This window comes from Frankliniella occidentalis, unplaced genomic scaffold, assembly GCF_000697945.3.
Source record: "Frankliniella occidentalis isolate FOCC.00 unplaced genomic scaffold, Focc_3.1 Scaffold388, whole genome shotgun sequence".
Taxonomy (NCBI): Eukaryota; Metazoa; Arthropoda; class Insecta; order Thysanoptera; family Thripidae; genus Frankliniella; species Frankliniella occidentalis.
The window spans coordinates 190,673-191,708 of NW_026267510.1; the positions used below are offsets into that span (position 1 = coordinate 190,673).

General features: G+C 43.9%; 1 protein-coding gene across 1 annotated transcript; it reads right to left on the minus strand.

Annotated features, from left to right (window-relative positions):
- Positions 1-600: 600 nt before the first annotated feature.
- On the minus strand, positions 601-999 carry LOC127751231 (uncharacterized). Its single transcript, XM_052274395.1, has one exon. It carries the CDS (start codon positions 997-999, stop codon positions 601-603), a length of 399 nt encoding a protein of 132 aa, XP_052130355.1.
- Between the last annotated feature and the right edge of the window lie 37 nt (positions 1,000-1,036).

Here is a 1,036-nt window from a genome sequence, read left to right on the forward strand (position 1 = left end):
CCCCTTCAATCACGCTTCCCTGGCCTTTACGGTGTTCTTTAAAACGCTACCTCTGAGAATTTTAGCACACTGACAAACGCTCAGCCACTACGGGCTGCACTGTAAAAAATATTCTGAAATTTTAGAGCAAAATATCTCTTCGACGCGTCCTACGAACAAAGCCGATGACACCCCCATGACAACTCCGATTCATCCGAAATTTGGAGTACGGGGGTTTTCACACACGCTGGGGTCTGAATCTTGCAGTGCCGAGATTGTCCGGGCCCCCGGGAACGTCATCGGGGACCTCCCGAGAACACCGGTAGGGTAAAGGCTCCACCGAACCTTTATGTTCTACCCCCTATTTTTCTTCCTCCGTTAGCCGAAATACGCTAAAAAGGAATAAAAAACCAACCAATTTATCAGAAAAAGTTGTTTAATTTTAAGCCATTACTTACATTTTATATGCATCTTCCATTATCAGGTTTGGCTGTCACAGCTGACCGGGGAAAGTACAATAGTCAACTGAACATACGGTTAAGCGGCATCGCAACTTTGCATTTTGCAAAGGACCGGATTGCCTCAACGCAAATATAAATACACCGGCGGAATCTAGAAGGTCTACAGATTCAATACCACCCAATGCCAATGCATCCAAGGTGAAGCAGTAGTAAAGGATTTATAGTTTGTGGAATTTCCTTCAAAATCCGCATCAGCATAACCAATCACGCAGAAAGTAGGTTTTGCAGATTTTGTGAAAGTAAGCCCAACTGCTGAGGTTGCCTTCAGGTATTTTAGTACTCTCTTAGCTAGAGTCCAGTGGGCTTCTGTGAATGTAGTGTTATACTGACTCAGGAAGCTGGCTGAGAAAGACATGTCTGGTCTTGTGTTGACAGTCAAGTAGATTAATCTCCCCATAAGTTCTTGGTATGGAGCATCAATCCGCTGCCCTTCAGACAATAGATGTGGTTTTAGTTTAGTTTCCATGGGGGTTTCAATTATTCGTTTGCAGTCAGCCATGCGGAATTTCTCCAGAGTATCTAATATGTATTTTTGC